Genomic DNA, 13,466 nt, shown 5'->3' with positions numbered 1-13,466 from the left:
TGTAGTTTTTAAGTTTTTAAACAAAATTTTTTGAAATGTCACTATTTATGTGACCAGATGGTTCACATGCTGAAGTTATCATAGACCGAAAGCTTGACTGGCCAAGAACCAAAGCCCTGCTGCAACAGGTATGTCCTCAACACCTTCTTCGCTCCCTGGTATGGTTTTGCCATGTTCTTCAATGACAAAATAATAAAATGTACATGTCTCCAAAAGATCATTTTAAATGAAAAACAAACCATGTAGAGACACCATGTAGGAACACTAGTTAAAATCAAAAAAGAAAAAAACAACCTTCATAACTGAATATTCTTATTTTGTTAAGGAACTACAGTGACACTATATTGATGAATCCAGATTTGGTAAAAGTGCAAGCACATGCAGGGTCATTTTATTTGGATTGCAAAGAACTTCCATAAATATCAACATTCCACATTATAAAATTGGTAAATATAACATTCTTCTCTGAAAATTGTACTGATGTGTTTTACCTTATAAGTAGACCCAGAACAAATTATTCTTTCTCGACTTTTGATTAACGCTACAAAACACTCGATGATGCTTGATAACACAAACATTTTAAGATCATATCTGTGCATGCCAATTAATGCATTAACCGATAATCACATTTTTCAGCAATTCAATACCGATAGCTAAAAAGCTGGAACCTTATAACTACAGTGGTTATAGCAGATCCGGCAATAGAGGAAATAAGGAATTGAAGTTAATACTAACTGTAACAACTAAGCGCACTCCATCACCGGATTACTGTTGTATTTCATCAATGCATATCTATATATTTGGGTTACCTTGGCCTCCCGGTAGGAACGTGTATTGAGCAAGTCTTGCCTCTGGGCCTCCTTGGCCACTAACTTGAAGCGGTGCAGCATTGCTGCTTTGCAAAGGCGGCTGGCCAAAGAAGGGCCACTCCGAAAGGGAGACCTATAATAAAAGAAGTGGTGTAAAGAGATGGCTGTAGTTGTAATGACAGGCAGGATAAGAAAAGCGACAAACAAGTATCAGTGAATTTATGTTACTATCTGCCAAAGGAACTAAGGAGTTTGGTACTGTATGTGTTCACAGCATTCAAATCTACTGCCTCGCAACATGCAGAAGGATACTTAAGTTCCACTTGTATTTTTCCCCACCAATAAATTTGGTCTTTGTTGATAAGGCTATAAATTGAATGATGTGCAGTAAGCAGAATGCAAAGCATTTACAGACTGATCATAGAGAAATATTAATCTCAAGAGACAAATGAAGTATGACAATCCGACTGTAACTTTGTGTGCTGTAATTCTTACTTCTCCATGGTCCTGCCCACCAGACCATCCACAACCTCTAGGAGAGTGTCGCCTTCACTCCAATTGATACCGTAGGTCAACTGGTCACTGTCTGCACTGCTGGTCACCACAGAAGGCACAAGACTGATCTGGGGTCTCATCATGCAGTAGAACGTGGGCAGTTGGGGGGTGAGCCCCTCTGTACGCTGGCAAACAGAGATTTCTATGCCTCTGAGATACCTACCAACCGATTCACCTGGGATGATTACAAAAGCCAGTTACAACCCTGAGTTTCATAGACTTTACTGTACTGGCCTGTTTGTAAAAACATTACACAAAACAGAAACTTTCCATCAGCACAGCATAATCAGAAAACCAGAATTAAAGTCTACCAATAGTATGACGCAGAGTATGACTGACAGGTTAACTTACCAACAAGGATACTTTGGACATAGACCGGCTCGATGAAGTGGCTAAGCAAGGCTCCCTGGAAGCCCGTCACTTGCCATTGAGTAATTTTGTCAGTGCTGGACATGCTAACACCTTTGGCTCCGAAATTCTTAACGGGTGAGGAAAATATTGAGAACACCTTGAAGAGGGACAAACTTTATGCGTATAAAGCTAAAAGTGGATATCTGCAATTGCATGAATATTGTTAGGACTCTATAATGTGTTTAAATGTTACAATCCTTTTGCATTGTAAATGTGATTGGAAAAAGTTAAAGCCACCAAGAAAGACCGTGAACTTCCAAACCTTGCCCTCCCTCACAAGGTGGAGACTGATCTCATTGTTGACTTGCCATGCGGATAAAGAGAACGGGTTCAGGCGCCTTATAATTAAGCAAAAACCAGAGGAAAATTAAGTGAAGCCAATAAGATTAATTAAATTCAAGAACACATATACCATCAAGACTGAATTTCAGCTTGTGGTTTTTAACTTAAATTCACTATCAAAAGATATTCTATAACCATTTACACTGATAACTTCACATTTATTTTGAACTGCTGCCACACCAAGAAAAAGCAGACTCACACTTTAGAGGGGATCTGGGCAGCTCCTTTTGGCAACTGATTCATGTAGAGGTGGAAGAAGATGTCTCTTTTCAAACTGAGGAGGCATTTGTTGCTGCTATTCTGCTGGAAAACGCACTTCTCTCTCAGTTTGGCTTCTTTACTGAAGAACATCAGCAGGTGGCAGTACAGAAACCTGCCATATAATCATGGAAATAGATGACTTCATTTACATGTCAAAAAAAAAGAGATCTTAGCCAAGAACCAATGCATTCATTTTAAAATCCATGAATTTGATGAAAGCTCAAAATAAATTAACAAAACACAGACCTTCCAAATCTGAAATATATAATAGTAAGAACTATAACAGTGAATGCTAATAGACATCAATGGGACATTACCACTACAATCACTTTTTTTTTAATCTCATAACTTTTGTTGTCTTAATTTGCAGGCGAAGAAACAATGAATACTGATGATTTAGAGACATGGTCATGTTTGTGTCCAACCTTAACAGCGATCGCCTTGCAGTAACAACTGCATGGGAATCATGCACGATGCTGCCTCTTGCAGATTCATATTCTTTGGCATTGATATTTCCTGTGCCAAGAGCAATCACCTCACATCCACGGGCTACAGAGAGGAGACAGTGAGAGCTAAGATAAACACAGAAGAGTTTGAACCAAGTGTCCAACTCATCCAAGAAGTATTACACAGGCATGTGTTTTATCGCTAAATGATAGACTATCGGCCAGAATAAAAGGAAAGGTGTACAAGACAGTGGTGAGACCAGCGATGATGTATGGACTAGAAACTGTTACAATGACCAAAAGACAGCAGGCAGAACTAGAGGTTGCAGAGATGAAGATGTTGAGGTTCTCTTTGGGAGTGACCAGGATGGATAGGATCAGGAATGAGTCTATCAGAGGGACGGCACATGTTCGATGTTTTGGAGAGAAGGTCAGAGAAGCCAGACTGAGATGGTTCGGTCACGTACAGAGAAGAGATCGTGAATATATTGGTAGACGGATGCTGGAATTGGAGCTGCCAGGCAAGAGGTCTCGAGGAAGACCAAAGAGAAGATTTATGGATGTAGTGAGAGAGGATATGAAGGTAGTTGGTGTGAGAGAGGAAGATACAGAGAATAGGGTTAGATGGAGAAAGTTGACTCACTGTGGCGACCCCTAACGGGAAAAGCCGAAAGAAGAAGAAGAAGAAGATAAACATATTCTAAAAATGTGCTGACTAACTTGTTTGCATAATGAACGCTGCCGTAGTGCCTGCACAGGCAGAGAACCCTGGGTGGCTGTCCATTAACGAAGTTATTCGATCTCGGACTGCATTTGGAATCTGAAGGTTGAAATCCTTCCTTGCTGGCAAGAATGCATAAACCAAAGATTCAACTGCATTAGCATGTATTAATAGCTGAAGGTGATAACTATACTGAAATTGTGTACCTACATTATGAGTTACAGTTTTAAGGGACTGATATTTCCCCATTTCACTTCTGTTGTTAAATCAAACTACACACAACACTCCATCTACTCCTGCATATAAACTTCATAGGGAGTGGAGATAAAGGGGGACATCCTTCGCAGTCCCTGCTCATCCAAAACACAAAAAAAAAATAAACTTTCTGCCTTTTTCCGGTTTTGCTGGAGCTCATCTATCGGTTGTTGATTCAGTCTTCACCATGACATAACTTGTGATAATATTAAACTAGATATTGTCATAAACTCTAACACTAGGAAAAGACCAAGCTGCAACTGCACTAAGACTTAAGACACCCAGCTTGCACGTAACTACTGAAATGACAGGAGCGTGCTGCAACTCTGCAAAGACTCCACGCCAACTCTTAAGATCTCCTTGTGACTGCCAGTCTTAAGAGTGCGGCTGGAAAAATCGTAAAGTGTAAGCCTTACATTATCATTAACTGTCACGCATTTGGTTAGCAAATTTGCAATGTAAATATGCTTCTCTTCTATCACAAAAAAGAACAAGAATTGTTATACAATGTAAAGGATTTAGATCTGATGTGAAAGACTCCTCTTTAACAGGCAATGGGGGAGGGATCCCTAAGAAACTTAACCATCCAGCAAAAATGTTTTTGTTTCTCCAACCACTGAGAGTCAACAGGGTTGGGTAGTAAAATACTCATACCAGCTATGAGAATATAAAATAAATATATATATATATATATATACACAGTATTAAACAAGAAGTATAGGTACTGACATTTTTAAGATTTTCCTTGACAATTGCAAAATGTGGACAGACACTGAAGTTCCATTAGGTGTTAAATCAATTTAGATGGAGATTATCTGACTTTTTAAAAATTTGATTTTACTTTGAAACGAAAACATCAATCACTGTTTTTAAATGCATGACATATAGTCATAACTGATCTTCATACAGCAACAACAGAATTTTGACAGGGAGAATTAATCATTTTTTGAATAAGTTGAATCCTTACAAGACAAACTTGAATCAAATGACATATTAGTCATAGATTTTTACCCGATGGCTCAGGTGGAACTGACTCCAGATTGTCCAAAGTTGGCAGTAGGTCCTGCAGAGCGAGTTCTGCTGCTTTGTGCCGAGCCATCTTCTTGGTAGTCCCCATGCCAGTCTTGTATTCAACCCCATTAATCACAATACAAAAGGCAAAGTAAAACCCTGGTATGTTGCCTGAAAGAGAAAGATATAAATAAGCATCAATAAATTACTACTCCTGTAGATTATCAGAGCTACAGCAAAGGGAAAAATAAATGAAACCATTACACAACACTTGCGGTCAACACATTCTGAGATGGGAGATTCTCGGATTCTCATCATTTTCAATTGTTATGACCCCCCAAGCAAAAACAATAATTACAGCAGCAACAACAATAGTATGCTGATGGAGTAACTGATTTTAAAATGACAGCCCACAAGACTGGACCAATTATTTCACATTTCCTTAAAAGTTCTTAATTTACATACTTCCTTTGTACTATGATAAAACTGGGATTAAACTTGTGCTACTGTGTAAATACATATACTAATGCACCTGGACACATCCTCAGTGATGTTCCCAGGATCATTGGGTGTTTCGGGTCTTTCAACATCATACACCCTCACCCAGGTGACCCAGCCAGGGCTGATCAGACCCCGGCTTGTGTCCAGTTGGCACACTAGCTACCATGACTCTCCTCACTTGAGCCACAGCCATCTTGAGGCCCTCTCTGTCGCTTCGGTGGCATTGCGGATGGCTCTTCTCCTATGATTGTACTATGAATAAAATTTAACCACATTGTTCTATTGTCAAATATTAAAAAAAAAAACAATATATACACAATATCTTCCTTCACTAAGTCTCATTGGGTTTCTCCAGTCTTTCAGGCCTAACTAGCTTCAAGGCATTATGTTGCTATTGGAGCTCTATCTGTTCATCTTGCATACTGGTGAAGGAAACACTTTGACCAAGAGAAGATGCTGTACAACAAAGCGGTGTGACACTGAAACAATGCCACATAATAAACAGTCCGGAACAAAGATCCTATTGTTAACTTTGACATTTTCATAGACTCTAAAAGTTGGCGGACATCATAAGCTTTGTTATCAATGTCATTGTACTATTAACTCACTTTGACCAGTAGTCTAAAACATTACCTCTCGTCTGTTTGATTCATAACAATATTTTAAAAATTGACAATTTTGGCTTGCAGAAATCACAATCTGGTATTTGTAGTTTGTGAGAAAAATAAGGAGCCCCAGATGAACAGGAGCACGAATGCTTTTCGGAACACACTTACACATATACTGTCGAGCAAATTGAAAACAAAAAGGTATGTGCAGCATAACAACACAGTTGGTTTTTTTTTGCAGTAAATGTAACATACAGAAATGAACTACCAATTTACCTGCGGTCACAGTCTCCTTCATTTCCACACTGAAATTCAAAACTTGGGCAAGCTGATGAATTAAGGACACAGCATCTGTCTGGCCACAACAGTATTTTTCAACCAGGAGTCTGGGTGATACTTTTGTCATGGCAGCATAATCTGAAACGTTAAAATAAAATAACACACTGGGTTTCATGTATTTGTTTTTCAAGGCTAAAGCTACATCTTAACAGCTATCCTCTACACAGATGGGAAATTTAGTTTCAAACTCAAAACATGGATATAACTACTATCACAGATGAATGATTTTATTGAGGGGTGTGAGGCAAATCAGGATCCAAAACTGACCAGGCTGGGGGCTGATTTTGCTTTTTTGACAGGACAGAGATCCAAAAGATTCAGTTGATCCCGATGGCAGGTCAAGGCCATTCTTTTTGAGCTTTCGTGCAGAGCAGGCTCCTTGGGATCCTTGGGAACCATGAAATTTGCCACCAGAGGGAAACATCCCAACCACCTGAAAAGAGGGAGGCAAAAGTAGATGCTGGAAAAACAACTAAAACCCCAAGGTAGAATTCAACTACTGATGAACAAAATACTGGGACCAAAGTGTAGCACACTTGTTTTATTGCGGTACTTCTACATCACGACATTTCCAGGCAGGTTGCAGTTGCATGAATCCTGAATCTGTGAGTGACAAACATGTCGTAACCGAGGGTTTGCGTGCAACTACAAAATAACAATTGCGGAGTTTCATGAGTAACGTTTCTGTCTTTATTTTTCTTCCATCATTACCCAGCAACACACACATACCGCACTTCTCCTCATTTAAGGCCTCTACTGTGGTTACAACTAATGACAGAAACAAGTCAAGAAAGATATGTTCGATACCTCCCTTCCTCAAAAAGAAATGTCCCCATTTCAAAACAGTAACAATACCAGTGCAAAAAAAAAAATTAGACACAGGCTCAAAAACGATGCCCAAATGAGACGGAAACCCAGGCCTGCCTCCAACATCATCAACCCGTACTCCTATACATGAAAAGAAAAACATACTCTGCCAAACAAACTACAAAACCGCAACAACAAAAAACATGATGCATGTCCCCCAACACAGCAAGAAAATACATCAGTTTACCATTTTAAAGCCAACAGTACTTCCCACAGCACACTTTCCTTATTTTCTGTTTGTTTTTTGTTTTGTTTTGTTTTGTTTTACACAAACTAACCAAATATGACAAAGTCCTTTATTAACTGTTGGCCTCACAGTCCTCTCAGAACAGGATACAATCTGATGTGGCTCAATTTTACTTTTGTATTCACATCAGAACCCAGGAACCCCTACACACCACACTTCCGCTCTCTGTCAAGGCGTCAAAATAAGAGCTCAAGGCAACTACTGTGGCAACAACAGAAACAAGTCCAGAAAGATACTCTACAATGTCAATTTATCACTCCATGCTTCCAGTTAAAGTGATATTTACAGCCTTTTCATGTGTAACCGTTACATAAACTTTCAAATGAGTCTCCTCTAACATCTAGTGAAATAACTTTACACTTTAAACGCCTACAACTATGCCTATTTCCCCTTTGCTAATTCAAGGGTCGTCTTCTTTTCGGCTTCTCCTTTTAGGGATCACCACAGTGAATCAACTTTCTCCATCTAATCCTATTCTCTGTATCCTTCTCACACCAACTAATTCCATATACTCTCTTACTGCGTCCAAAAATCCATCCATAAGATGAACCTCGTGCTTGGCAGCTGCAATTCCAGCATTTGTCTACCAATACATTCATTATCCCTACTCTGTACATGACTAGACCACCTCAGTCTGGCTTCTCTGACCTCCTCTCCAAAACATCTAATGTGTTGTCGCTCTGATGGACTCATTCCTGATCCTATCCATCCTCCTCACTCCCAAAGAGAACCTCAACATCTTTATCTCCACAACCTCCAGCTCTGCCTCCTGTCATTGTCATTGTTACTCATTCTAGTCCATACAGCATCGCTGGTCTCACCACTGTCTTGAACACCTTTCCTTTCATTCTGGCTGAGTCTTCTATCACATAGTACCCCTGACACTTTTCTCCATCCATTCCAACCTGCTTGAACATGTTTCTTCACCTCTTTTCCACACTCTTCATTAATCTGGACTGTTGACCCCAAGCACCTGAAATCCTCCAACTTCTTGAACTCCACACCCTGTAGCCTCACCGTTCCACCTGGTTTCCTCTCATTCACACACATATACTGTCTTCCTGCGACTAACCTTCATCCCTCTCCTTTGCAGCGCATACCTTCACCTCTGTAGATTTTATATCACAATGTCATCAGCAAACATCAAGGTCCATGGAGATTCCTGTCTAACGTCATCTGTCAGCTAATTCAAGTTTATTTCTTCGTGCTAAGCTAAGCAATGCTAATGTGGTCGCTGCTTTAAGCTAGCGCGAGGCATCAATTAAAACAACCTGTCTTTGAAACTCACTACGCTTTCATCCTTTCTAATTCGAACTCAATCCGATATAGTTTGAGAAATTGAAATATATAAATGAGTCGTGAGACAAAGTCCGGTTTTTGTCTGTTTCTTAAAACACTTCTATTATTACGGTCTACTAAGTGTTACTCACGCGCAGGCGGGCCGTCCATTAAACGCGGAAATCAGTCGAAGAGAGCGAACAAATGCATCCGGAAGCTAACGCCCATTCAGCGGTCAATGTGGCGGGGATGCCGGCGCCTATCCTGGCTGTCGCGGTGTGGAGGCGGCGTACACCATCGACCGATCGCCAGTCCTTCGCGAACCGCGATAGTCTACCTGGTGTCAGGAACTTTCCACTCTCCGCGAACAACAACGCATCGCCCTTGAACGTCACACACATTTCGGGAATTGGACATTTTCTTCCTCTTCGGTTTTCTTTTCACGGTAGTGATAATAGCATATATTAAATGAAATTAGCATTAGCCCCGGATGTTAGCTAACATGTTAGCGCGGTCATTTAACATTCGGCTACATTTTTGTCGAATTTAAAGTGGTACGTTTGTGTACCTAACCCCTCCCCAATTTTAACAGATGCACTGAAGGAATCCCTGCATTTTAGCCGTATATATGTTTGGATATCCTAAATTTTACTACCTCGCTCTTCAGACTCATAAGCTGGCTCTTGCACTGATGGAAGGAGCAGTACATTCTATTACCACATAAACTATATTTCCTGACCGAAAGAAAGCTAATTTGGGGGTTTGAAAAAGACGCAGACGTGGTCTTGGATTTTATTTTAACTGCCTGGTTGTCTGATCTAAAAGAAAGGATGATTTAAAAAAAAAAAAGCCTAAAGTGAAAACCGAGCATGTTGTGAGGTTATCTTACAGCTTTTATTTATTCAAGGAGTGTTGCCAGCAATTATCTCTTCGTCAGGAGCACCCTGATCATATTCACAGAAACCGAGGAAGCTTCACGGTAGCAGTCAGGCTTGTTTACTGTCTCCCCGCAAAGTAGGGTGCACTCACACTGCAAAGTAGGACACATACAAATGAACTACAGTTGGGCTCTTTCTTGCAGATATAAACAATTACAGCTTTTTTATTTCCAATAATTTCCCGAAGCTAATGTTTGTCTTTTCTATGAATACAGACACTATTTATGGCACAGTTGTCAATGCGATGAGGGAGAACTTGAAGAGACATTGAACACTGACGGTGAACTTTCTGAGGGGTAGACACTTAGCAGGGGGGCTTGCTTTCTAATCTCACGTCTGTGGCTTGTCTGTGCACAGGGAAGCTTCCTTCCTCTTAAGACATGCATCTGCAGATGGAACACGTAGCACACCTACTCAAATGCATCACCAGAGGTCACCAAAAAAAGTCACATTTTCCTCTTTTCATTTCATTCATGGTTTTAAACTGGTGGAAACGGATGCGTAGGCAAGACTTTTAGTGTGTGCATGTGTGACTTTCTCTATGTGTCAGATAAAGTGGTCATTTGTGAAACCCAAGACAATGATACATTTCTTAGAACATGCCTCAACATGTAAGACAACTTACAATACAGTGGGAAGTTAATCTGCAAATTTAATTTGTTCCTCAATGTTGTTCTTAAACCAAAATGATTTAAAACTAACCGTAAGAATTAATGGAACCAGCCATTTGAATCAATGGAAATGAATAAATCAATTTCCGACCCGCAAAGTTTCTCTGTTTTAAATTCAGTACAGGCTAGATAACTTACGTATAGTGGTGACACTGCATGGTATTTGGGAACATCAGCTCCCTTTATCGCCTCCTTGCACTTCCAGCTGAATCAGACCAACCATCTTTTGGGACCGTCCTGCAAAGCAAGATCAGCATGATCCGCCACAATCTCTCTTTTTTTTCCCCGCTGTCGTGGTCCACAGAATGAAAAAACATTCATGGTCTACCGCTCATCCTAGTCAGGGTCGCAGAGGATGCTGAACCCTATCCCAGGTGCCACTGGGCGAGATGGCAGCTGGACTGGTTGCCAGTCAATCGCAAATAAACAGACAATTTTCTCAATTGACCTGCAAGCTTTGGACTATGGAAGGAACCCCACGCGGACATGGGGAGAACATGCAAACCCCACATCGAGAGGTCCCCTGTTACCATCGAACCAGGGTCCTTCATGCCGTGATGCCAAAGCGCCACTGTGCCCCAAATGAAATAACAAATAAACACAAAAACAAGGCATTGAAAACCAATAATGAATTCAGCAGGGCTTTTGCATAACGGATAATGCAACAAGACTGACATATCACAGCTAGGGGTTAGCTGCCTGTTAGCGGGTAGTTGTTCAACTTCCAAATTTTTGTTAGTGTAAGACGACATTTTTTTGTTCAGAAGTGTTTGTAATCCGATTTTTTCTGGAGTACAGTTCTATTGGTAAAGTGAGATACGGCTGTGCATGTAACTTTCAAGATGTCATTTTGACACCTTGGATGATGCCTGAATGTTCCTCACTGACTCCATACACAAATACCCAGAAATCCCCGCGACACAGCCAGGCTCTTTTTTGCTGACTTTTCCTCAGCCTTCAATACCCTGCAACCATACATCATGGCGGTGAAGCTGTTGGCCCGTTTCCACCTCAATCACCGGCTCATTCAGTGGATCATCAGCTTCCTCACCACCCGATTCCTCCAGTCCCATCTAGTAGAAATGGTGAAGGAGTAAAAATTCCTGGGCACTGTCATCGACAACCTCCTGGGGTTCTTATATAACACTGAGGAGATCATCAGGAAATGTCACCAACCTGCTCAATACACTGAGGTCATTTCAGGTTAGCAGCACAATCCTGACCACAATCTATTCATTGGAAACATAATGACCTTCTCCTTCACCTGCTGGTTCCATTCCATCACCTAATGCGACAGGAATCCCCCGGAGTGCACCACCTCGGTCTACTCCAAAATAATTGGACAACTCCTGCCAAATTTTAAAAACAGCCAGAAAGATCCTTGCAGATCAGTCCCATATCTTACACCCGGCCTTCGAGTGGCTGCCCTCAGGTCGCAGACTCCGCTGCCCCACCTGCAAAACCCCCAGATCTGTCCAACCCCTCAATTCCAGCAACCTTGCAACCCCCCCACCCATTTAAATTACTTTAATTCAATATTCACAATTTGATGCTGTTACCCCATGTGCCCCCGAATTGCCTCACAGGGAGAAATAAAGTTTTTTCTGAGTCTGATTCTGATATCCAACATATGAATCCAACAATGGCATGCGGTCGGTTCAGTTTTGCTGTATTGATTGGAAAGTCATGATCAGCTTCACAGATCACAGTTCAGTTAAAGCCTCAGTTTCCCCCAGTTGACCAAAGAACACCCATTTTCGGGGTCAGAATTAGCAATTGAGAGAGTGAAAGTTAAAATGGAACAGGTTGCCTGCTGTGAATTGGGGTAATGTCACATAGAGAACAAACAACCCCTCCAGAAAGTTGGGAAAAAACTAACTTATATAATCAGTCACACTCGAAAAGGGAAAGGACGATATCTAAAATAAGTTTCAACGCAATTATGACTCTTCAAAGAAGACAACGGAAAATAAAAACCCAAATGAGTCACTTGACTGTTAGCATTAGCATGAATGGACCAGAGTGTCTATTTTCTGATTTACTATTTCAAAACGGTAGTACATGTAGAAAATAATTTGAACAATTTAACAATAGATTCTTTCTCAAAAAAATCAAGTTGATGCAGAAACCGCTCCCGCTTTTCCACAGCGACAGAGGACTTGTCTTTCTCTCGATTGCTTTGAAAAAAATTGAAGACGGAGAGAAAACTATTGAAAGGCTTGATAGTCAAGAACGTTATGCCTTTTGAGGAAACAAATTATCTTCAGTTGTTAGTTTCTTTCCAACGTGGAACCACGGTTTGAGCCATATTTGGAAATGAAACTCAACTCGAGAAATATTTGAGGATGCATAGAAAACTTTGCAGCAGCTACAAACCCGGGTAAGTGGTGGTCAAATGACATCCTTTATTTCTTCAACAGTAAATTACTGTCTTGATGACAAATATTTTGAGGTCAAACATTATAGTTCAGCTGAACTGTCCATGTATATTGCTGGTGAGACAGCAGGGGGCAATCTAAGCTAACCTGCTACGTAATCTTTGAACCTAAGGAGCAAATCTTAAAGGGAAACCTGAAATAGATTTTATTTACTGAACATTTTCGTCTACTGTTTAAACATGGTGTTTAAAATACTCAGTTTCGTGAAATGTGTTCCGTTTTTGCCTTTTTGGTTTGACCACAAGCGTATTGATGGATGAAGTAGAGTGAGGAGGCCAAAATAGCTGCAGCACATGTTATTATTATCAATATAATAATAATGGTCATTATTTTCAATGTAGTATTGTTAATATTATTATTGTTATTATCCCACTCATAATTATTCATAAATCGTTATTTCTACAACTGTTTCTACCACTGTTACTATGACAGGAAATAACAAAAGTAACAACAACAACAACAAAAATAATGCTAATAGTCATTATTAATATCATTATTATTAGTAGTATTATTGTTACTGCCAGTAGTAGTAGGAGCAATGATATTATTGCCTATAATTCTCTTTTTCTTTTTGTACATCCTAAAGTTGCATTTCTAAAATAAAGAAATATTACCCAATATGGACAAACGCTTTGTTATATCATTAAAAAAATGATTTTTACGATGTAATCGAATCGTTTGATGAATGCAATATTGTCTAAACAGATATTTTACAATGAAAAACGGCTCCTCGCTCACTGGCGTGCTAGAGGATGCCCGACGGCAAAA

At 40.2% G+C, this 13,466-nt stretch overlaps 1 protein-coding gene across 1 annotated transcript; it reads right to left on the bottom strand.

The window, feature by feature from the left end:
• Positions 1–5,536, bottom strand: adad1 (adenosine deaminase domain containing 1 (testis-specific)). Its single transcript, XM_086158157.1, has 9 exons — positions 5,491–5,536; positions 3,545–3,667; positions 2,804–2,927; positions 2,317–2,490; positions 2,038–2,113; positions 1,716–1,872; positions 1,305–1,539; positions 810–942; positions 1–176 (listed from the first exon to the last, which is right to left on the bottom strand). Exons 1-9 carry the CDS (start codon positions 5,534–5,536, stop codon positions 63–65), a joined length of 1,182 nt encoding a protein of 393 aa, XP_086014283.1. The 3' UTR covers positions 1–62.
• Positions 5,537–13,466: the final 7,930 nt, after the last annotated feature.

This window comes from Fistularia commersonii, chromosome 13, assembly GCF_037954325.1.
Source record: "Fistularia commersonii isolate RoL2024-O1a breed Wild chromosome 13, RoL_Fcom_v1.0, whole genome shotgun sequence".
Lineage (NCBI taxonomy): Eukaryota > Metazoa > Chordata > Actinopteri > Syngnathiformes > Fistulariidae > Fistularia > Fistularia commersonii.
The sequence above is the reverse complement of the archived record's forward strand: the minus strand, read 5'-3'. Positions and strand labels throughout refer to the sequence as shown.

What these genes read in the sequence shown, in the direction of transcription:
- adad1 (XM_086158157.1), bottom strand. Translation starts at nt 5,536, where the DNA reads ATGCCACCGAAGCGACAGAGAGGGCCTCAAGATGGCTGTGGCTCAA. An exon ending in AGCGTTCATTATGCAAACAA is followed by an intron (nt 2,928 to 3,544) that starts GTTAGTCAGCAC and finishes TCCTCTCTGTAG; the next exon opens with CCCGTGGATGTGAGGTGATT. An exon ending in TGTCCAAAGTATCCTTGTTG is followed by an intron (nt 1,540 to 1,715) that starts GTAAGTTAACCT and finishes TAATCATCCCAG; the next exon opens with GTGAATCGGTTGGTAGGTAT.